This window comes from Salmo salar, chromosome ssa25 (assembly GCF_905237065.1).
Source record: "Salmo salar chromosome ssa25, Ssal_v3.1, whole genome shotgun sequence".
Taxonomy (NCBI): domain Eukaryota; kingdom Metazoa; phylum Chordata; class Actinopteri; order Salmoniformes; family Salmonidae; genus Salmo; species Salmo salar.
In genome coordinates this window covers 3,245,942-3,269,213 of record NC_059466.1, presented here as the reverse complement: position 1 = coordinate 3,269,213, position 23,272 = coordinate 3,245,942, and the positions used below count along the sequence as shown (strand labels likewise).

The following is a 23,272-nucleotide window of genomic DNA, read 5'->3' as shown; positions in this document are numbered from 1 at the left end:
AAATCGGACAGTGTGGTTAGATTAACGAGAGTCTTGTCTTTAAATAGCTGTAAAATAGTCATATGTTTGAGAAATTGAAGTAATAGCATTTCTAAGGTATTTGAAAATCGCACCACAGGATTCAACTGGCTGTTACGTAGGTGGGACGATTTGGTGCCACCTAGCCCAGAGAGGTTAACAAGCCACCTCATTTTACATTTTAGTCATTTAGCAGACGCTCTTATCCAGAGCGACTTACAGTAGTGAATTCATACATTTCATACATTTTATCTCATTTTTATATATATTTTTTTGTACTGGCCCCCTGTGGGAATCGAACCCACAACCCTGGCGTTGCACACACCATGCTGGCGTTGCAAACACCATGCTCTACCAACTGAGCCACAGGGAAGCTTACATAAGTTACATGGACTCACTCTGTGCAATAATAGTGTTTGACATGATTTTTAAATGACTTCCCCATCTCTGTACCCAACACATACAATTATCTGTAAGGTCCCTCAGTCAAGCAGTGAATTTCAAACACAGATTCAACCACAAAGACCAAGGAGGTTTTCCAATGGTTCACAAAGGGCACCTAAGGGCACCTACTTTCATAGCTGCCACGTTGTATTCCTTCTTGCATCTATGCACTCTCCTCCTCTCACCTTTTCCCTTCACTTGTGGAGTTGGGGCATGCTACCTCTGCTGTTTCCTGAAGTCCAAAACAGCTCCTTCATTTTGTTGACGGAGAGGTTATTTTCCTGGCACCACTCCTCCAGGGCCCTCACCTCCTCCCTGTAGGCTGTCTGGTCATTGTTGGTAATTAGGCCTACTACTGTTGTGTCATCTGCAAACTTTATGATTGAGTTGGAGGCGTGCGTGGCAACGCAGTCATGGGTGAACAGGGAGTACAAGAGGGGGCTGAGCACACAACCTTGTGGGGCCCCTGTGTTGAGGATCAGCGAAGTGGAGGTGTTTTTTCCTACTTTCACCACCTGGTGGCAGCCCATCAGGAAGTCCAGGACCCAGTTGCACAGGGCGGGGTTCAGACCCAGGGTCCCAAGCTTAATGATGAGCTTGGAGGGTACTATGGTGTTGAAGGCTGAGCTATAGTCAATGAACAGCATTCTTACATAGGGATTCCTCTTGTCCAGATGGGATAGAGCAGTGCGATGGCGATTGCATCGTCTGTGGATCTATTGGGGCGTTATGCATATTGAAGTGGGTCTAGGGTGTCAGGAAAGGTAGAGGTGATATGATCCTTAACTAGCCTCTCAAAGCACTTCATGATAACAGAAGTGAGTGCTACGGGGCAATAGTAATTTAGTTCAGTTACCTTTGCTTTCTTGGGAACAGGAACAATGGTGGACATCTTGAAGCAAGTGGGGACAGCAGATTGGGATAACGAGAGATTGAATATGTCCATAAACACTCCAGCCAGCTGGTCTGTGCATGCTCTGAGTACGCAGCTAGCGATGCCGTCTAGGCCTGCAGCCTTGCTAGGGTTAACACGCTTAAATGTCTTACTCACGTTGGCTACGGAGAACGAGAGCCCACGGTCCTTGGGAGCGATCCACGTCTGTGGCACTGTGTTATCCTCAAAGCTGGTGAAGGTGTTTAGCTTGTCCGGGAGCAAGACGTTGGTGTCCGCAACGTGGCTGGTTCTCCCTTTATAATCCCTGATTGTCTGTAGACCCTGCCACATAGTCTTTTGTCTGTGCTGTTGAATTCCGACTCCATTTTATCTCTGTACTGACGTTTTCCCTGTTTGATTGCCTTACGGAGGGAATAACTACACTGTTTGTATTCAACCATATTCCCAGTCACCTTTCCATGGTTAAATGCGGTGGTTCGCGCTTTCAGTTTTGCACAAATGCTGCCATCTACCCACGGTTTCTGGTTTGGGTAGGTTTTAACAGTCCCATTGGGAACTACATCCCTTATACACTTCTTGATGAACTCAGTCACCGTGTCTGTGTATACATCAATGTTATTCTCAGAGGCTACCCAGAACATGTTGAATAGACCTTAGCACAGGTACTTCCTGTGTAATGGTGTACACTGCAAGTTCTGGGAGTGAAAACATTTAATAAATTAAACAAACAGCGCACCGACATGAAACAGATACACATACAATGACGACTGGGGAAGGAACCAAATGGAGTGACAAATATAGGGCAGGTAATCAAGGAGGTAATGGAGTTCAGGTGAGTGTCATAATGCGCAATTACGCTTAAGATGGTGACAGGTGTGCGCCGTGACGAGAAGACTGGTGGCCTAGAGGACGGAGAGGGAGCACACGTGACACCCTGTTTGAGTTTCTTCCTATAGGAAGGGAGGAGCAAAATGTAGTCATGATCTGATTTGCCAAAGGGAGAGTGGGGGAGGGCCTTGTAGGCATCCTGGAAGGGGGAGTAGCAGTGGTTGAGTATTTTAGCAGCGTGAGTTCTACAGTCAATGTGTTGATAGAAATTTGCTTTGTTAAAAACCCAGCTACAATAAATGCGGCCTCAGGGTATGTGGTTTCCAGTTTGCACAAAGCTCAGTATAGTTCCTTGAGGGCTGCCATGGTATTGGCTTGAGGGGGAATATACACAGCTGTGACTATAACCGAAGAGAATTTTCTCGGGAGGTAATATGGTCGGCATTTGATTGTGAGGTATTCTAGGTCAGGTGAACAAAAGGACTTGAGTTTCTGTATGTTATCACAATCCCACCATGAGTAGTTAATCAGTGAGTGAGTGGGTGAGTGAATCATGCACCAGCGAGTGACTAACTGTAAGGTGTGAATAATAATATGAGAGAAATAAAATACACGTTTATGGACAAACAATCAATCAAATGTTCACCACTCTGTCTATTCTGGTTGGATAGTGGTGAGAAAATTAAGTGTGTCAGTTCATGTTGTAGGCTTTGATAGTGCTGGCCACAGTGCAGGATATGTTACCTGTGGACTCTGTGGTTAGTGCAGCAGGTTTAGTGTAAGGCAGGATGGGGCAGTTGAGGGGAGAGATCCACTCTGTGATGGAGCTGTAAGGACGGACAGAGGACACCAGACACGAGTTGCTGATGCTTCTCCTCCACTTGCCTGGGGAGAAGAGCACATGGAGGTTAGATTGAAATGCTTAGACTGACAAATAAGAACACACACACATACACTCTGAGCATATTTTCAATTGACTGAGCACAACAAACCAATTCCCAAAGTCACTTGTTCACTGCACCAAATGCAAAATGCAATATTCACAATACTTTTGACATGTTTTAACTTTATAGTGTCTAGTTTTTTAATAATATATTTTTACATCATAAATGTATCAATTGACATCAATTATGTTGGAAGGTCAAATCATACATGGATGTGGCTGTAAATACTACATTATCATCCTTTATGTTCCATAGGACAAAGTGGATATAGTCACTCTATGTGCAACTATTTGGAATTACAGTGTACTGCACAATGCACAGCTGAAAAACCTGGGTTGTATAATATTCGACTCATTATCAAAATGTAAAATTGATACATTTTGTCAAGTAGAGAGAAGTGATACAGTATCAGTTGACAAGTCACATAGAAAAGATGATTTTGTACAATGTCGCATAGGGCACCACTGTGCTTCAAAAAGATGTTTTTTTTCTGTAGCTTTCGTGCTTTACAATACTCACACAATACACAATTTATGATTGTTTATTCTATGAATGTACTGTGTAAGGATAATGGAACTCTAAGACTGACATATTTAATAAAACATTTAAAAATAATCTAGTTATAGCCAAATACTGTATGGAAAATGATATTTTCCATCTGCTGTTCCTCTTCACTTAAAAAATGACAGTTTTAAAAATAATATATTTAATTTTTTACTATTGAATTAAATGTTATTTATGTAAATAGTGAGCCTATCACTATCTGATGTACTGGTGGCTAAACAAAATGTTGTCAAGGTACTGTATTTCACATAAAGTGTTGTTCAACTCCAATGAAAGCTCAATCAAAGATTATGAACATACATGCAAGACAGGGGTCATTACAAGTGTTATTGGTTTTGAGTTTTGTACAAAGACATTTGAAAATATCTGAAAATGGTGCTAAAGTGATTGAAAAACACTGTAATATTTCAGATTGTAAAAACAATTGTGTAAAATCTCTGCTTGGAACAGGGAGGGCTTTAACAACCAGATGAGTTTTGCAGCTGCAGCTTGTTGGTTCATGGATATTTAGGGGGAATAATTAGGGATTGAACCATGTAAAATCCACACCCAAAAAACTAAATGTGCTCCCTTCAACATCCCTAGTGTACTGGCTGGAACACATAGTGCATAGTGATTACAATATATGAAAATGTGTGGAGGCTCTGTGTGCACATACAGCAAACTGAGTTTATTCCCAGCTGCGTTTGAAATGACACCCTTTTCCCTATATAGTACACTGTTTTTGAGCATAATGAAGTAAACTGTATAGGGAATAGGGTGCCATTTCCAACGCAACCCCAGTTATTGGTAGGCAGCAAGGCACATGACAAAGAGAGAGAGAGAGCAGTGTGTTAGCATTTAGCGTACTTCACACACAATTAGCCTTACCACTACTGGGTAAAATTAGCAATTAGCATTTGTCTTCCTGGGGTCCAAACCAGATTAAGGCAATTATATCACAATTTTTTTCACACAACACATTATTACACCACTACTCTACAACTACATATCTACAATACAAAATTTATAATACCATAATACAACAATGTTACAAAATTACAATGTACGTGTGTGTAGCGTGCAAGTGTGAGTGTGTGTTGCGTATGCATGTGCGTGTCTTTTCACAGCCCGCATTATCCATTTTTCAAATCAGATTTTACTGCTCACTTGAGTTACTTGATGTGGAATAGAGTTCCATGTAGTCATGGCTCTATGTAGTACTGTGTGTTTCCCAGAGTTCTGTTCTGGACTTGGGGACTGTGAAGAGACACCTGGTGGAATGTATTGTGGGGTATGCATGGGTGTCTGAGCTGTGTGCTAGTTGATTTCAACTTGCTTTCAACATTAGTAGTGATGCAATCAATCTCTGCTCTACTTCATGTACACTGAAGGCCCAGCCGTGCTGCTCTGTTCTGGGCAAACTGTAATTTGCCTATGTCACTCTTTGTGGCACTTGACCATATGACTGGGCAGTTGTCCAGGTGCGATAAAATTAGGGCCTGTAGGACTTGTTTTGTTGATAGCGATGTCAATTAAGCAGAGTAAGGCTTTATTATAGACAGACCTCTCTGCCATTTTAACTACCGTTGCATCAATATGTTTCTGACCATGACAGTTTACAATCCAGGGTTACACCAAGCAGTTTAGTCTCCTCAACTTGCTCATACAATGTTTTTTGTTTTTTAAATATTTAGCTTATTGCTTGCCATCCATTCTAAAACTGACTGCAGCTCTTTGTTAAGTGGTGCAATGATTACACTTGCTGTGGTAGCTGATGTGTATAATGTTGAGTCATCAGCATAGATGGACAAAATGGCTTTACTCAGTGCCAGTGGCAGGTCATTAGTGAAAATAGAAAAAAAGAAGGGGCCTAAGCAGCTGCTCTGGGGTATGCCCTACCTGGACTATGTTGGAGTGGCTTCCAATAAAGAACACCCTCTGTGTTCGGTTAGACAGGTAATTCTCAATCCACGATATAGCAGAGGATATAAAGCCAAAACAGATTTTTTTCAGCAGCAGACTATGATCGATAATGTCAAAAGCTGAACTGAAGTGAACAACAGTTAACTGAGACCAGAGGAACAAAGCTGTATTCATGACGTAGGGACAGAGAGCCAACCTTTCCTGAATCCATCCTTTGAAAGCAGAGAGGACTTTGAACATACATACACATCCCTTTGGAGACACACTTCATCCATTATCCAACTGCAAAGGTGACTGGACAGAGCCACACCAACTAACTGATACAGAATGTATTGATCCCAACCAATCTTCAGAATAACAAAATTAAACTACACACACTGTAGCAAAGCACACGTGCACATATACAAGGGCACACCTGTACACAAGATGCACACATGTGCATACGAAAACACATGCATGCACGCACCATATGTGGTTATGCTGTCTGATGCAGTATTAGTGAACCACTCTGTTTCAGTAGCAGGCAGATTAAAGTATTTTTCAATCGCTTTGGTGCTATTTTCATGTGTTGAATTTTCAAAATTCTTAGTAATAAACTCCAAACTGTTAACACTTGTAATGCAGCAAGTCTTATATTCTAAACCTTTTATTGTGCATTCATTTGGTTTGGAGACATCTTTCACCATACAACCATTGATCCAAAATAAAAGTTTACTGTGAAATACCATGCGAACATTGATTTAATCTCCAAAAGACAACATAATAATATCTTCTTAATTGAGTTATTTTAACAACCAACAGCAATAAATTAAAGATACATTTTTCAAAATGCTTACAGTACTGTAAATTACAGTACATTACACTGTTTTCACATCAGGCAACACACTTGCACTACCTATCAAAATTGACTGAACGTCAAAGGTGTGGTCATTGAAGAGATCTTTCACAACCATTGATAAAAAATATGAATGTATTCTTCAGATATAATTACATTATAGGTGTGCTGTAATCAAATTAAGAACAAAAAAATATGAAAGGAACACAATGTTCAATTGGCACTAGTTGGCATCAAGCTTGTCTTGAGTATCTGGCCATACTGTAGGTTCTCATCAACATAGTAAATGTCCTCATTGTTCATGCACCTGGGGAAAAAGCTTTTGGCATGCCGAATCCAAGCCTGACATACAGTGGTTCTTCGTTTAAAAGTTGCGTCATACTGCAGCACAGCTTGCGGGGTGCCACAGAATTCTATGGCACGTTATTTAAGTGTCAGCCATTGTTGCCATTAATGCTAGTTCATGCTAGTTTGACCACCAGATGGCATCTTTGAGAAGTTAAGTTATTGAAATGACATGGAGCTGTAGGCTTAACACGGAACCCAAACCGGCTGCGCACGTGCGCCATAATGCATCATCGTGCATACATTTATTTTGTCCCCCTACACCAAACGCGATCACGACATGCAGGTTAAAATATCAAAACAAATTCTGAACCAATGACATTAATTTGGGGACAGGTCGAAAAGCATTAAACATTTATGGAAATTTAGCTAGTTAGCTTGCACTTGCTAGCTAATTTGTCCTATTTAGCTAGCTTGCTTTTGCTAGCTAATTTGTCCTGGGATATAAACATTAGGTTGTTATTTTACCTGAAATGCACAAGGTCCTCTACTCTGACAATTAATCCACACATAAAAACAGTCAACCGAATCATTTCTAGTCATCTCTCCTTGTTTAACTTATATGGTGATTGGAATCTAAACTTTCATAGTATTACCAGGACAACCGGCAACAGTTTGTCTTTCAATCACCCACGTGGGTATAACCAATGAGGAGATAGCACGTGGGTGCCTGCTTCTATAAACCATTGAGGAGATGTTAGAGGCAGGACTTGCAGCGCGAACTGCGTCAGAAATAGAAATTACTTCTATTTTAGCCCTTGGCAACGCAGACGCTCGTTGACGCGCGCGAGCAGCGTGGGTGCAATAATTGAATAACATAGATTCCTATATTTATTTTGCAACGCTCGCGCACATGACGCAAGCGGTGTACTCAGGGTATAAGAGTCCTGTTTACTGTAGCTGTTTTAGCTTAACGTTGTCACATCCTGACCATAGTAAGAGGTTATTTTCTATGGTAGAGTAGGTCAGGGCGTGACAGGGGGTGTTTTCTGTTTTCTATTGTGTCTATTTCTATGTTGTTTTTTTGGGTTGATCTCCAATTGGATGCAGCTGGTCCTCGTTGTCTCTGATTGGAGGTCATATTTAAGTAGGGGTTGAGTTTTGAGTTTTGGCTCGATAGGTCATTCGGAGCCCGAGCAGCGACCTTAATTGGTAGTGAAAATCCACTTTTTCCGGGCTTTGTTACAGGGTTCTTGAATGAGCTATCGGACAGAAACGTTAGGGTCCGTCTCTATGGGCCGAGGCGGTTTCAATGCACCGAGTCTTGCGACTCTGGGACTTTCTATATGTCATAATTTTCACGATGGTCAAAATTAATTGAAGTTATTGCAAATGTACGAGGCTGTTTCTCGGTCTGAGAACCTTCTAGAGCCACATAACTCACCGTGCACTATCGACTTGAGCTCTAGAACAGGCTTCTAAAGTTTCAGAGCTCTAGGTCCGACGGTTCTTTGATAGTTTGAACGAAGGTAACTATTGCAGGCTCTGTGTGTCTGTAAGCCCCACACTGTGTCACTCCATCCTTGCTGTGTGTGTGTGTGAGATTTTCTTGGAAATCAATTACACCTTTTGATTATATAGTGCTAGCTACAGTGACCAGGTAGCTAGGCTTTGAGGAAGCATTTAGTGTTTTGTGCATTGTCTGTGCACTTACAGTGAGGGAAAAAGTATTTGATCCCCTGCTGATTTTGTACGTTTGCCCACTGACAAAGAAATGATCAGTCTATAATTTTAATGGTAGGTTTATCTGAACAGTGAGAGAGAATAACAACAAAAAAATCCAGAAAAACGCATGTCAAAAATGTTGTAAATTGATTTGCATTTTAATGAGGGAAATAAGTATTTGACCCCCTCTCAATCAGAAAGATTTCTGGCTCCCAGCTATCTTTTCTTTTATACAGGTAACGAGCTGAGATTAGGAGCACACTCTTAAAGGGAGTGCTCCTAATCTCAGCTTGTTACCTGTATAAAAAGACACCTGTCCACAGAAGCAATCAATCAATCAGATTCCAAACTCTCCACCATGGCCAAGACCAAAGAGCTCTCCAAGGATGTCAGGGTCAAGATTGTAGACCTACACAAGGCTGGAATGGGCTAAAAGACCATCGCCAAGCAGCTTGGTGAGAAGGTGACAACAGTTGGTGCGATTATTCGCAAATGAAAGAAACACAAAAGAACTGTCAATCTCCCTCGGCCTGGGGCTCCATGCAAGATCTCACCTTGTGGAGTTGCAATGATCATGAGAACGGTGAGGAATCAGCCCAGAACTACACGGGAGGATCTTGTCAATGATCTCAAGGCAGCTGGGACCATAGTCACCAAGAAAACAATTGGTAACACACTACGCCGTGAAGGACTGAAATCCTGCAGCACCCGCAAGGTCCCCCTGCTCAAGAAAGCACATATACATGCCCGTCTGAAGTTTGCCAATGAACATCTGAATGATTCAGAGGACAACTGGGTGAAAGTGTTGTGGTCAGATGAGACCAAAATGGAGCTCTTTGGCATCAACTCAACTCGCCGTGTTTGGAGGAGGAGGAATGCTGCCTATGACCCCAAGAACACCATCCCCACCGTCAAACATGGAGGTGGAAACATTATGCTTTGGGGGTGTTTTTCTGCTAAGGGGACAGGACAACTTCACCGCATCAAAGGGACGATGGACGGGGCCATGTACCATCAAATCTTGAGTAAGAACCTCCTTCCCTCAGCCTAGCCAGTATTCAGACCTTAATCCCATTGAAAATCTGTGGAGGGAGGTGAAGGTTCGAGTTGCCAAACGTCAGCCTCGAAACCTAAATGACTTGGAGAAGATCTGCAAAGAGGAGTGGGACAAAATCCCTCCTGAGATGTGTGCAAACCTGGTGGTCAACTACAAGAAATGTCTGACCTCTGTGATTGCCAACAAGGGTTTTGCCAACAAGTACTAAGTCATGTTTTGCAGAGGGGTCAAATACTTATTTCCCTCATTAAAATGCTAATCATTTTAAAACATTTTTGACATGCGTTTTTCTGGATTTTCTTGTTGTTATTCTGTCTCTCACTGTTCAAATAAACCTACCATTAAAATTATAGACTGTTCATTTCTTTGTCAGTGAGCAAACGTACAAAATCAGCAGGGGACCAAATACTTTTTTCCCTCACTGTAGCTAGCTAGCATGATCCTATACATTGCATATTCTTCTTATTCATTGGGGTTTAACGGCTTTTGGCATCCATTGTTTATGATGCAGTTGACACCAACTGGAAGGGTTAAAAAAAAGTCAAATCCATATGGTAAAAAAAAGGGAGGGAGACCTTAATTCACACAAACAGAAACCTAACAAAAACAAACTTTCACTTCTTCCTTCATTCAGTAGGCGAATCATTTTGAATTACATTTTGTTGTGTTACAGCCTGAATTTAAAATGGATTAAATTGTGATTTTTTTTGTCACTGGCCTACACACAATACCCCACAATGTCAAAGTAGATTTATATTTTTTAGAAATGTTTAAAAAATATATAAACCTTTTAAAACTGAAATGTATTGAGTCAATACATATCAACCCCTTTGTTATGGCAAGCATAAATAAGTTAAGCAGTAAAAATTTGCCAAACAAGGACTCACTCACTCACACAAGCATAGACTCACTCTGTGTGCAGTAATAGTGTCAAACATTATTTTTGAATGACTACCTCATCCCTGTACCCCACAAATACAATTATCTGTAAGATCCCTCAGTCGAGCGGTCAATTTCAAACACGCTCTTGCTGCTGGTGAGTCTCTGATCCTCCTCTACGCAGACGACACCATTCTGTATACTTCTGGCTCTTCTTTGGACACTGTGTTAACAAACTTCCAGACGAGCTTCAATGCCATACAACACTCCTTCCATGGCCTCCAACTGCTCTTAAATGCAAGTAAAACTAAATGCATGCTCTTCAACCGATCGCTGCCCGCCCATCTAGCATCACTACTTTGGACTGTTCTGACTTAGACTATGTGGACAACTACAAATACAAAGGTGTCTGGTTAGACTGTAAACTCTCCTTCCAGACTCACATTAAGCATCTCCAATCCAAAATTAAATCTTGAATCGGCTTCCTATTTCGCAACGAAGCATCCTTCACTCATGCTGCCAAACATACCCTCGTAAAACTGACTATCCTACCGATCCTTGACTTCGGCGATGTCATTTACAAAATAGCCTCCAACACTCTACTCAGCAAATTGGATGAAGTCTATCACAGTGCCATCCGTTTTGTCACCAAAGCCCCATATACTACCCACCACAGCGACCTGTATGCTCTCGTTGGCTGGCCCTCGCTTCATATTCATCGACAAACCCACTGGCTCCAGGTCATCTATAAGACTTTGCTAGGTAAAGCCCCGCCTTATCTCAGCTCACTGGTTACCACAGCAGCATGCGCTCCAGCAGGTATATTTCACTGGTTATCCCCAAAGCCAAGTCCTCCTTTGGCCGCCTTTCCTTCCAGTTCTCTGCTGCCAATGACTGGAACGAATTGCAAAAATCACTGAAGCTGGAGTCTTATATCTCTCTCCCTCACTAACTTGAAGCATCAGCTGTCAGAGCAGCTTACCGATCATTGCACCTGTACACAGCCCATCTGTAAATAGCCCACCCAACTACCTCATCCCCATATTGTTTAGTTTTTTTGCTCCTTTGCACCCAGTATCTCTACTTGCACATTCATCTTTTACACATTTATCACTCCAGTGATTAATTGCTAAATTGTATTTCGTCACTATGGCCTATTTATTGCCTTACCTCCCTAATCTTACTACATTTGCACACACTGTATATAGATTTTTCTATTGTGTTATTGACTGTACGTTTGTTTGTCCCATGTGTAACTCTGTCTTGTTTGTGTCGCACTGCATTGCTTTATCTTGGCCAGGTCGCCAGGTAAATGAGAAGGTAAATGAGAACTTGTTTTCAACTGGCCTACCTGTTTAAATAAAGGTGAAATAAATAAATAAACCCAGTCACTACAAATATAAAGAAGTCCTTCCTAACTCAGTTGCCGGAGAGGAAGGAAGCCACTCATGAGGCCAATGGTGACTTTAAAACAGTTACAGTCTAATGGCGGTGATAGGAGAAAACTGAGGATGGGTCAACAACTCCACAACACTAACCTAACTGACAGAGTGAAAAGAAGGAAGCTTGCACAGAATAAAAATATTCAAAAACATGCAACGAGGCACCAAAGTAATACTGCAAAAAAATGCAGCAAAGCAATTTTTATACAAAGTGTTATGTTTGGGGCAAATCCAATAACACATTACATTACTGAGTACCACTCTCCATATTTTCAAGCATAGTGGTGGCTGCATCATGTTATGGGTATGCTTGTAATAGTTAAGGACTGGGGAGTTTTTCAGGATAAAAAAAGAAATGGAACCGAGCTAAGCACAGGCAAAAATCGTAGAGGAAAACGTGCTTCAGTCTGCTTTCTACCGGACACTGAAAGATGAATTCACCTTTCAGCAGGACAATAACCTAAAAAGCCAAATCTACACTGGAGTTGCTAACCTAGAAGATAGTGAATGTTCCTGAGTTGCCGAGTTACAGTTTTGACTTAAATCTACTTGACAATCTATGACAAGTCCTGAAAATGGTTGTCGAGCAATGATCAACAACCAACTTGTCAGAGCTTGAATAATTTTTAAACGTTTTATTGGCAAATGTTGCACAATCCAGATGTGGAAAGCTCTTACAGACCCACCCAGAAAGACTCACAGCCGTAATCGCTGCCAAAGGTGCTTCTACAAAGTATTGACTCAGGGGTGTAAAAACATATTTAAATCAGATACTTCGGTATTTCATTTTCAATAAATTAGCAGAAATGTCTAAAAACATGTTTTCACATTGTCATTATGGGGAATTGTGTGTAGATGGGTGAGAAATATATATATTTAATCTATTTTGAATTCAGGCTGTAACACAACAAAATGTGGAATAAATCAAGGGGTATTCATTATTTCCTGTAAGTCTGACTTTTTGTTATATCCCTGTCATATTTTTTTATATGTATGTAGCTACTGTAAGTACATGTGTTTTAATAACTGGGAAATAAAATCTATCTATCCTCTCTTTCTTGAAGTAATCACAGATCAAACAGCCATGTGGCACATGAAGATGAGTGAGACAGATGTACATGTGTGCAGACAGGTAAAGAGGAGTGAGACAAGTGTATTGTGCAGTCAGACAGATAAAAGGCAGTCTCAGGTATGCTACCTTGCTCCAGTCTGTGGCACAGGGACCTCTTGGCCACCTCCACTTCAGGGCCTGGGTGGTCCAGCACCTGCCTGCTCCACTGGAGGGGACTAAGGAAACACTCGCCCCGTAGCCTGGCCTTAGGACACACATACAGCCTGGAACAGAGGACGATGAATGAATCATGTGATGTCAAAATGGAACAAAATAGAGAAGACAGCCCAGGGCATAATGTGAGAGGAGATGTCGATGGCCTATTCTCCATGAGGAGCGATGTGCCGAAGTAAATAAGTGTTGTCCTAATTCTCTCCAAGCTTGAGCCATAGGCCTACATCACAGTAAACATTGCTGACAGGGAAATTGGGAAAAGCATGACATGTGTTGTTCATAAGAACTCAACTCAAAGCACGATGCTATTAATACAACAACCACAACACTGTTCTGTAACTGGGAATGCGTTCAATGCAGGAAGTGTTTGTGTATTCATATCCACTTCGACCTGGTAAGAGAGATTTTCTGATATCTTTTCTGCATAGAAGTATAGGCATTTTAATATCTTAAAAGGTTGTGGTTGTCGATAAAACCAGTGGGATAAAGAGCACACCTAAAAGTATTAAAGGTCCAATCTGTGATACTTACAGCCTTTATTGATAATTCAGACTACTGATATTAATGATATATTTCTTGGGGGGGGGTAGATCAGCTTTAATATAGCAGATAAATTGTGGAATCCATCAATGTAATTGTCTGCATCATTTCCAATCACCCATATATTTTTTTGTAAATAAATATATATATAAAGATGTTTTGTTTATGTTGTAAATATATATATATATATATTGTAAATATATATATATACACAGTACCAGTCAAAAGTTGACAAACCTACTCATTCAAGGGTTTTCTTTATTTTTACTATTTTCTACATTGTAGAATGATAGAATAGACATCAAAACTATGAAATAACACATGAGAAATCATGTACTAACCAAAAGTGTTAAACATATCAAATATATTTTATATTTGAGATTCTTCAAAGTGTCCACCCTTTGCCTTGATGACAGCTTTGCACACTCTTGGCATTCTCTCAACCAGCTTCACCTGGAATGCTTTTCCAACAGTCTTGAAGGAGTTCCCACATATGCTGAGCACTTGTTGGCTGCTTTTCCTTCACACAGCGGTCCAACCCAAACCATCTAAATTGGGTTGAAGTCAGGTGATTGTGGAGGCCAGGTCATCTGATGCAGCACTCCATCACTCTCCTTCTTAGTAAAAAAACCCTTACACAGCCTGGAGGTGTATTGGGTCATTGTCCTGTTGAAAAACAAATGATAGTCCCACTAAGCGTAAACCAGATGGTTTGGCGTATTGCTGCAGAATGCTGTGGTAGCCATGCTGGTTAAGTGTGCCTTGAATTCTAAATAAATCACTGACAGTGTCACCAGCAAAGCACCCCCACACCTCCTCCACCATGCTTTATGGTGGGAACCACACATGCGGAGATCATCTGTTCACCTACACAGCGTCTCACAAAGACACGGCGGTTGGAACCAAAAATCTCAAATTTGGACTCATCAGACTAAAGGACAGATTTCCACCGGTCTAATGTCCATTGCTCGTGTTACTTGGCCCAAGAAAGTGTGTACTTCTTATTGGTGCCCTTTAGTAGTGGTTTCTTTGCAGCAATTTGACCACGAAGGCCTGATTCACGCAGTCTCCTCTGAACAGTTGATGTTGAGATGAGTCTGTTACTTGAACTCTGTGATGCATTTATCTGGTCTGCAATTTTGGAGGCTGGTAACACTAATGAACTTATCCTCGCGGGAGAGGTAACTCTGAGTCTTCTTTTCCTGTGGCGGTCCTCATGAGAGACAGTTTCATCACAGCGCTTGATGGTTTTTGCGACTGCACTTGAAGAAACTTTCAAAGTTCTTGAAATTTTCCAGATTGTCTGACCTTCGTGTCTTTAAATAAGGATGGACTGTCGTTTCTCTTTGCTTATTTGAGCTGTTCTTGCCATAATATGGACTTGGTCTTTTACCAAATAGGGCTATCTTCTGTATACCACCCCTACCTTGTCACAACACAACTGATCGGCTCAAACGCATTAAGAAAGAAAGAAATTCCACACATTTATTTTTAACTGTGCTGTTTCACAAAAGTTCTGAACCTTTATACATTTTACGGACAAAGTATATTTTACATTATTGTTTTTTTTAGTCCCACCCTTCAGCTTCACTCAACTCTTCCCATCTATCGCTGAACACCATCCAGTTTTGATTTCTATTTGCCATATATTTTTCAACTGTGCTGTGAAGTTTCACAAAAGTTCTAAAACTTTCTATTCTCATAGTGACCAAAAACAAGCTACATATGGACAGTACCAAAACAAATTATCTAGTGATTCTTTCTCTTTGCAGCAAAATTTGAGTTGGGATGGTTGTATCCCCCATATAATTCCTTACTTTTTCGTCCTTCCACTTGCCTCTTCCATTTTTGCGATAATGCTGCAATTAGTTGGTTGTAATTTTGGGTAGAGCAGACATTTCCCTATATTTTTATTAGCTACATGTGTGACATAACTCTACCAGTCCTTTATATGATATCATGAGTTTACCTTAATATTTGTCGTATTATTTATTTTCTGGTGGATTAAACTGAAATTACAACCAACTTGCTATGGCTTGTTTTACAATTAGTGATATTTTGGAGATTACTTCATTTTCAAATAACCGAAGGCTGTGAGAGGCTGTAATCTGAATAAAGGGGAAAAGGTCATTATTGAACATGGGGTGAGACATTCTTACTAATCTACTCGAGAACCAGTTCGGATTAAAGTATAACTTTTGTATGACTGAAGTCTAATGCTTTAATATTTAATCATTTCTGCCCTCCAAATTCATATTCATTATATAAATAGGCAGGGTTTAATGTTGTCTGGCTTGCCGTTACAAATAAAATATCATATTTTTTGCTGATAAAATAAAAAACAGGTCGCTAGGTGTAGGCAAGGCCATAAGCAAACAGGTCAAATGGGATATTCCTTTTTGTTTTTCCTCTAACTTATTCTGTGCCTCTATGGTACTGTTTTTTTTACTATCTATCTGTACTGTTAGTCCTTCTATTTCCTTTGTTAATATGGACTCTTTTGACCTAAATTGCTTCTGTTTTAGAGATAAGTATTGAATTGCATGGCTTCTAAAGGCACATTTAAAAGTGTCCCCCAGTTGTGCAGCAGTCTAAGCCACTGCAATTCAGTGCTAGAGGTGTCACTACAGACCCTGGTTCGATTCCAGGCTGTATCACAACCGGCCGTGATTGGGAGTCCCATAGGGCGGCACACAATTGGCCCAGCGTCGTCCAGGTTAGGGTTTGGCCTGGGTAGGCCGTCATTGTAAATAAGAATTTGTTCTTAATTGACTTGCCAATTTAAATAAAGGTTAAATAAAAATAAGGGGATCTGCAGTACCTATGTTATGTCGGAAAAAGTATGTTATAAATTATTTAGTCCTAGTTAAAAACAAGTTATCATCCAATAAGCTTTGATTTAAACCTTCATATATCCACTAGTTCCAATATATCCATGATATTTGTGATTTCCTTAAGGGTTATAGCTTTTAGTGCTATTTCCTTTACAGTCCATTGAGGTATTTAAAACCGCATTATAATCTCCCACCATAACAATAGAGTCTTGTATTGCTTGTAGGTTTGATAAATTATTATATATATTTTGAAAGAAGCATGGATCATCATTATTTGGACCGTATAGATTAATGTGCCAAATCTGTTTATTGTCCATTAACATATTTAAAATAATCCATCTCCCTTGCGGATCTGTTTGGACAATTTGAACATTCGGATCAAAATTATTGTTAATTAATATCATCTCCCCTTTTGAGTTTCTTTGATATAGGCTATTGAATATCACTTTTACATGCCTCACGACCTTAGTTAAACGAGAGAGGACATTTTCCAATTTAATGCAGTAATATATTTGTCCTGGCATTTGTGTGATACAAATGCTCTTAATAGCTCCTCAATACTAAAACCTACACTTTGAGTTGTGAATCATATATTGAGCTGTGTAGTATATTCTAATATTTTATTGACTTTGGGCAGCCAGACACAAACTACTGGAAAGATGAACGAGCATGTTACTGCAACAGTCGGTCAGCTCCACGAAGTAGCCATTGAGTGAAACTTATAGGCTAATCATTGGATTGCTGAAAAGCTCTGCTGATGACACATACTTTACTATAGGATGCTACGAAATAAGTACTGGGATGGTAAGTAATTGTAGTAGTCGGTTAGTAGAGGGTGGCAGGTAGCCTAGCTGTTAGAGAGGCGGGCCAGCAACTAGAGGAATGTCAGTTTGAATCCTAATTCGTATGGGAAAATCTGGTGTAGTGAGCTGGCAACAGAGGTTTGCTGGCATCATACTAGATGCCGTTGTGCCTTTGAGCAATGCACTTAACCCTCTACAACTGCTCCAGGGGTGCTGTGCCTGACCCTAAGTGAGATTTGGTTGCAAGCAAGCAAAACATTTTAGTGGCACCCCTCTTGACTGCGAAGACAAACATTTGCAGCTTTAAAGCTAATTTCTTGCATTTATACACATTTTGCAATGGGACGAAGAGAAAATGTTTCCATTTTAAAGCTAATTTCCTGCAATTCTTCCCTAGTGGCCCCATATGTTGCTTCTGCTAAGAAACGGCACTGACCCTGGTGTGTGTGTGCTTATTTGTCAGTATTTCAATCTAACCTCCCCTTCCTCATGCTCTTTTTCCCACCCAAGTGGAAAAGAAGGATCAGCAGCTCTTCCATTCTCTGTAAGTTAATGGACAATAAAGTACATCTTAGCTTATTTTAGTAAGCTAACCTAAAGTTTTTCATGGAAAACATTTCAGGGCAATACTGTATCCCAGAAAACCAGAAACATCCGCTTTCTACCAACTCTGCGAAGAGTGTAATAAGCTACTGTGGCACACTCATACACATTTCACACTGCCGAGCCAAGCTATACTGTGCTGGCCTGGTTATGAACCATAGTTGCTGGAACCATTGGACAATGTAGAATCAAAATATCCAAGACAGCACAGTATGGTTCATGTTGGCCCTACAGCATTAATCTGGCACAGGAAGTAAAATGAGTGGTACACTTTCTGTAAAAGACCATACATCTTGGTTTTTCCAATGTAGGGCAGAGTGGGAGAGAAGAAAAATACAGTTATTGCAAGTTCTTAGACATAACTAGACAGAACTGGGTCATGATTATAAAAGACTCAAACTGGTGGGATCTGTTCAATGGACTGAAGAATATCAATACAGCCGATGCGAGTGTGGGATACGATAAACGCTGCATTGAGCTGCGTGAAAGTGTGCTACATTTTACACCTCAGAAGATGGAAATGGGTTAACCAGTCAGCATGTCAGTGTCTGTGTCCCAAATGGCACTCTATACAATGGGAATAGGGTGCCATTTGAGAGACACCGCACACAGCATGTGTGTATATGTGTATCAGCGTATATGAGCAGCTTCAGTCAGCAGATAGCTCCGCGCTGAACTATAGCGAGGGAGGCTAAAAGGATACACAAAGCCAGGGTAGCCAACTACACAGTAAATCAAGGATAGTTGAAATCACAGTGTTACATTTTTGATAAAATGTATTATTGTTTATTAAATATATGGGAGTTATCCTCTTCACTATAGGGGGCAGTATTTTCACGGCCGGATGAAAAACGTACCCAAATTAAACTGCCTCCTACTCAGACTCAGAAGGTAGGATATGCATATTAATAGTAGATTTGGATAGAAAACACTCTGAAGTTTCTAAAACTGTTTGAATGATGTCTGTGAGTATAACAGAACTCATATGGCAGGCAAAAACCTGAGAAAAATCCAACCTGGAAGTTTGACCTCACATGGTTGTAGTCATTTCAAATGATGTTCTATGTAAACTACAGTGTCTGTGATGTCATATTGCACTTCCTAAGGCTTGTCAACAGTCATTAGAACCTTGTTTGAGGCTTCTACAATGCAATTTGACTGAATAATACCTGGAACAGTAAGTGGTCGACCTGGTGTCATTGACTTACCTCGTGCGTACTCACGTAGGGCTAGCCATTTTTATTTTTCTTCTGTAATGAATCTGCTATTGTCCGGTTGGAATATTATCGAAATTCTACGTTAAAAACACCCTAAAGATTGATTGTGAACATGGTTTGACATGTTTCTACAAACGCTGAGGGAACTTTCTAACTTTTTGTCGACGGTGGATAGATGCATTTTGGAATGGTGATCTGGACGCGCTATCAAAACGGATTTATTTCGAAATAAATTATCGACTTTATTGAACAAATGAACATTTCTTGTGGAAGTGGGAGACCTTCCGAATGCATTCAGCCGGAGATCAGCAAAGGTAAGATAATATTTTTAACATATTTCAGCGTTTTGTGGATGCCGTGGCTGAATAGCTTGGGGCTCAGTACTCAGAATATTGAACAATGTGCTTTCTCCGTAAAGTTATTTTGAAATCTGACAAAGCGGTTGCATAAAGGAATAGTTCATCTATACTTCTTTAATGAATTGTTATATATTTTGTCAACATTTATGATGAGTATTTCTGTAAATTATGGTGCCCATTCACCGGAAATTTTGGGGTGAATATATTTTCTGAACGTCACGCGTCATATTTATATCCAAAATGGTTTTTTTTGGATATAAATATGAACTTGACGGAACAAAAAATGCATGTATTGTCTAACATAATGTCCTAGGAGTGTCATCTGATGAAGATCGTCAAAGGTTAGTGCATAATTTTAACTGGTTTTGTGCTTTTGGACAGCTACCTTTGCTTGGAAAATGACTGTCCTTGCTAGGAAAATGGTTGTGTTGTTGTTTTTTTGCTGTGGTGGTATCCTAACATAATCTAATGTTTTGCTTTCGCTGTAAAGCCTTTTTGAAATCGGACAACGTGGTTGGATTCAGGAGAGGTTTATCTTTCAAATGGTGTAAAATAGTCGTATGTTTGAGAAAATTGAATTGTGGTATTTTAGTTGTTTTTTGTATTTTGCGCCATGCGATCCCATTGGCTGTTGGCTAGGGGTTCCGCTGGCGGAACGAGGTTCCGCTAGCGGAACACCTAGATGTAAGAAGTTATCTTAACCCTCAAAAGAGTGCTATGCTCCCTGGAGTTAGTGTTGATAACTGGAGTTCATTGGAACGGAGTACTTTTAACTCCACTAAGAGTAACCAGAGACAGGCAGTGAATCACAAACCACCCCCTCGTCCCTACCAACTCGCTCAGAGGCCCCTCCGTTGTCACATGTTGCTGACGAAACTCCGGGGGTGACTTCCAGACAGTGGCGGGGGGGGGTTCCATAAACCCATCAACTTCGGGACACACTTGTGACTTGAATGATGCAATTCATGTTCTACTTTTAAATAATAAAATGAAATTAAAATGAACAAATCCCCACTGTCGTTTTACAAAATATAAAACTCAGTAACAGTTAAACATTTAATTTGGGATCCGGAAATCAGACATAAAGAAATACGCACGTGGCACATAATTACAGTGCCTTGCAAAAGTATTCATCCCCTTTGGTGTTTTTCCAAATGTTTTGCATTACAACCTGTAATTTAAATTGATTTTTATTTGGATTTCATGTAAATGGACATACACAAAATATTCCAAATTGGTGAAGTGAAATTTAAAAAATGACTTGTTTAAAACAATTCGGAAAAATTAAAAACTGAAAAGTGGTCCGTGCATATGTATTCACCCCATTTGCTATGAAGCCACTAAATAAGATCTGGTGCAACCAATTACCTTAAGAAATCACATAATTAGTTAAAGGCCACCTGTGTGCAATCTAAGTGTCACATGATCTCAGTATATATACACCTGTTCTGAAAGGCCCCATATTCCGCAACACCACTAAGCAAGGGGCATCACCAAGCACGCGGCACCATGAAGACCAAGGAGCTCTCCAAACAGGTCAGGGATAAAGTTGTGCAGAAGTACAGATCAGGGTTGAGTTATAAAAAAATATCCGAAACTTTGAACATCCCAAAGAGCACCACTAAATCCATTATTAAAAAATGGAAAGAATATGACACAACAAACCTGCCAAGAGAGGGCCGCCCACCAAAACTCATAGACCAGGCAAGGAGGGCATTAATCAGAGAGGCAACAAAGAGACCAAAGATAACCCTGAAGGAGCTGCAAAGCTCCACAGCGGAGATTGGAGTATCTGTCCATAGGACCACTCTAAGCCGTACACTCCACAGAGCTGGGCTTTACGGAAGAGTGGCCAGAAAAAAAGCCATTGCTTAAAGAAAAAAATAATCAAACACATTTGGTGTTGGCCAAAAGGCATGTGGGAGACTCCCCAAACATATGGAAGGAGGTACTCTGGTCAGATGAGACTAAAATTGAGCTTTTTGGACATCAAGGAAAACACTATGTCTGGCGCAAACCCAACATCTCTCATCACCCCGAGAACCTCATCCCCACAGTGAAGCATGGTGGTGGCAGCATCATGCTGTGGGGATGATTTTCATTGGCAGGGACTGGGAAACTGGTCCGAATTGAAGGAATGATGGATGGCGCTAAATACAGGGAAATTCTTGAGGGAAACCTGCTTCAGTCTTCCAGAGATTTGAGACTGGGATGGAGGTTCACCTTCCAGCAGGAAAATTACCCTAAGCATACTACTAAAGCAACACTCGAGTGGTTTAAGGGGAAACATTTAAATGTCTTGGAATGGCCAAGTCAAAGCTCAGAGCTCAATCGAATTGAGAATCTGTGATATGACTTAAAGATTGCTGTACACCAGCGGAACCCATCCAACTTGAAAGAGCTGGAGCAGTTTTGCCTTGAAGAATGGTCAAAAATCCCAGTGGCTAGATGTGCCAAGTTTATAGAGACATCCCCCAAGAGACTTGCAGCTGTAATTGCTGAGAAAGGTGGTTCTACAAAGTATTGACTTTGAGGGGGTGAATAGTTATGCACGATCAAGTTTTCTGTTTTTTTTGTCTTATTTCTTGTTTGTTTCACAATAAAACATATTTTGCATCTTCAAAGAGGTAGGCATGTTGTGTAAATCAAATAATACAAACCCTAAGCCGCCCTATGGGACTCCCAATCACGGCCAGTTGTGATACATCCTTGAATCAAACCAGGGTCTGTAGTGATGCCTCTAGCACTGAGATGCAGTGCCTTAGACCGCTGCGCCACTCAGGAGCCCTGATTTGATCACTCCTAAATTGCTGAGGATTTTCCTGCGCGGCAGGAAATGCAAACTTGTAGTGTATTTGAGTTTAAAATAGCTATCAATTTGAATGAAAAATGTATCAACACATACAAAAATGTCAATTTATTATAATCAACATAATAATTCACGTCCTGCTGCTGTAGCAAACTCGCTCAAATTAAGATCCTACATCTGTAGCATGACATCTTTACTTAAACTTTATTTTAGCAGGGAATCATGCTGACACCATGGTCTATTTCACAGGTGAGCCCTACTTGTAGCCAGTGAAGGAAAATTAATGATGTATTTAAATTGGATAAAAATATTTCATTGGAGGTCAGCTGGCAATTTGCAACATTGTTTGAAAATGGCAACTTTTCCAACTTTAGGAGGTAAATAGGCCTGCCTTATTTACAGTGTTGACATTGGCATCACTTTATTCGAATATAAATATAAATGACCGTTTTCCTAGCAGAAAGTGATTATGCTGGCAGCACGATTGCGGATTTGTCTTTTCAAAATAAGAGTCCCCCCCAAAAAAGACATGGGAATATCAAATATTTAGCACTCTAGTGCAGTACAACTGTTTTTCACAGCATTGCTACCACCTTTGAAAAAATAAATGGGTAATTTGACGTATTTTATTTTAAATATTGTATTATTCATACCGTCATTACTTTTGAAAGTTTACACAAATCAAATCAAAGTATATTGGTCACGTATCCAGCAGTACATATCCAGCAGCACTTTGTTCTCCACCCCTTCCATAGCCACCAATGTAATACACTGTAATATACTTAACATGGGATACATATTGGCCCATAGAGAGAAAAGTTTTCTACCGGTCTCAGTTATGGAGGGGTGAACGAAGTCTTGCTGGATATGTAGGACACAGTCCCCCTCCAAAACTACACATAAACTCAGCAAAAAAAAAAACATGTTTTTTTCAGGACCCTGTCTTTCAAAGATAATTCATAAAAATCCAAATAACTTCACAGATCTTCATTGTAAAGGGT

At 40.3% G+C, this 23,272-nt stretch overlaps 1 protein-coding gene across 1 annotated transcript in view; it reads right to left on the bottom strand.

The window, feature by feature from the left end:
• LOC106586053 (SLAIN motif-containing protein 1) overlaps nucleotides 1–23,272 on the bottom strand; it is a 37,781-nt gene that overhangs the window by 8,986 nt on the left and 5,523 nt on the right. Inside the window, exons 2-3 of the mRNA XM_014172872.2 lie at nucleotides 13,020–13,156; nucleotides 2,930–3,070 (exon numbers count right to left, since the gene is read on the bottom strand). Coding sequence (XP_014028347.2) covers nucleotides 2,930–3,070; nucleotides 13,020–13,156 — 278 coding nt within the window. The remainder of the gene's footprint in view (nucleotides 1–2,929; nucleotides 3,071–13,019; nucleotides 13,157–23,272) is intronic.